Source organism: Vicia villosa, unplaced genomic scaffold (genome assembly GCF_029867415.1).
Source record: "Vicia villosa cultivar HV-30 ecotype Madison, WI unplaced genomic scaffold, Vvil1.0 ctg.001676F_1_1, whole genome shotgun sequence".
In the NCBI taxonomy this organism is placed as follows: domain Eukaryota; kingdom Viridiplantae; phylum Streptophyta; class Magnoliopsida; order Fabales; family Fabaceae; genus Vicia; species Vicia villosa.
The window spans coordinates 368,321-369,855 of NW_026705695.1; the positions used below are offsets into that span (position 1 = coordinate 368,321).

The 1,535-nt window shown below is 45.4% G+C and overlaps 1 protein-coding gene across 1 annotated transcript; it reads right to left on the reverse strand.

The window, feature by feature from the left end:
• LOC131636245 (uncharacterized) lies at nucleotides 1-774 on the reverse strand. The gene has a single exon (XM_058906880.1). It carries the CDS (start codon nucleotides 772-774, stop codon nucleotides 1-3), a length of 774 nt encoding a protein of 257 aa, XP_058762863.1.
• Between the last annotated feature and the right edge of the window lie 761 nt (nucleotides 775-1,535).

Here is a 1,535-nt window from a genome sequence, read left to right on the forward strand (position 1 = left end):
TTATTCCCTACGAACCGGCTTATTCTGTTCTCTTTCATCTTGGACTCTCTTCAATGTGTTCTCAGCAACATAGCATTGCCTCAAACACTCAGCATATGTGGTAAACTCCCTTTGAGACACGCTGTGTACAATATCAGCATTCAGCCCTATAAGGAACTGATCAATCTTCCACAACTCATCTGGTGCATAAGCTACTTGTCTGGAATAGGCAGCCATGTCCTCAAACTTCTCAGCATATTCAGACACCGACATGTTGCCTTGTTTGAAGGACTGAAACTCACGCTCCTTCAAAGCACGCACACTGTTGGGGTAGTACTTCTCCAAGAAAGCTGTCTTGAAATGTTGCCAATCCTTTGGAATACCTTGATTAGTGAAATACGTGGATTCCGTATTCCACCATCTACCTGCCGGCCCTTTCATCTTTTGAGCAGCAAAGATCACCTTCTCTTCCTCTATGCAATGAATGGCCTGAAATATCATCTCCATGCCATACAACCAATCATGAGCAACCACAGGATCCAAGCCACCCAAGAACTCTGGCGGATCCATCCGAAAGAAGGCACGAAAGTCAGGCCCTGCTGCAGCCTGAGGACTAGGAGCAGGAGCGATTGGTTGTTGCCATTGCATGCCTTGCATCATTTGCATCATCATTTGATTCTGTTGCTGTATCTGTTGCATTATCTGCACCCAAGGCACGTCTGCATTCTCTGGTTCAGTCTCAGGCTCCACATTCCTCGTCCTGGGCCTTCCGGGACCTCTGCGTCGATCAGCCATCTTCCTGCTTGTCCTACACACGGAATCAAGTTGATCAGGCTCAATGCCATAAATAAGACATAAGGAATCATGCCGACACTACACATATGAGGCAGAATTATGCTGACTTATGATGTTTCGTGGCAAAGCCGAGGTTCGACCTGCTTTGATACCAACTGTAACACCCCATACATACAGTGCCTAGGATATACGTATATGGCATTAAAATGGTACTCGAAAAATCATAAACATAAGCAGCGGAATAGATAATGTATAGGTACGAGTACAAAAGCCCAAACTGTCATGGCCAAATACATAGGTTCCCAACAAGTACTAATACATATCCGGAATACAAAAGATGATAGTACAAAAGATCATGAACTACAAAAGAACATAACGCCAAGAAACACCATCTCGAAGCTAAGCCATCTTACCCTTTCCACGATCCTGCCTCGAACCAACTGTAATAGAATAATTGGAATGGGGTGAGATTATTAAATCTTAGTGAGTCTCCCTATCTTACGGGTTCACTCAGTCCTACAGGGAACATGCAATCAATGGATCCACCGAGAATCCGGGTTACCTCACGGCTAGGTACAAGTACAAACAAGGGTACACCATCAGTGGAAGTCCGATAACTATCCAAAGTGGCATCAACAACAACCGGCTCAACGCCATCACAAACAAGTATGCAGACCCGTACCCATGTACGAGGAATCCAGGAGTAGAATCTTCCTGTCTACCTAGGCTGCCAAACCACACCCTCGGTGAGTTACACCCGT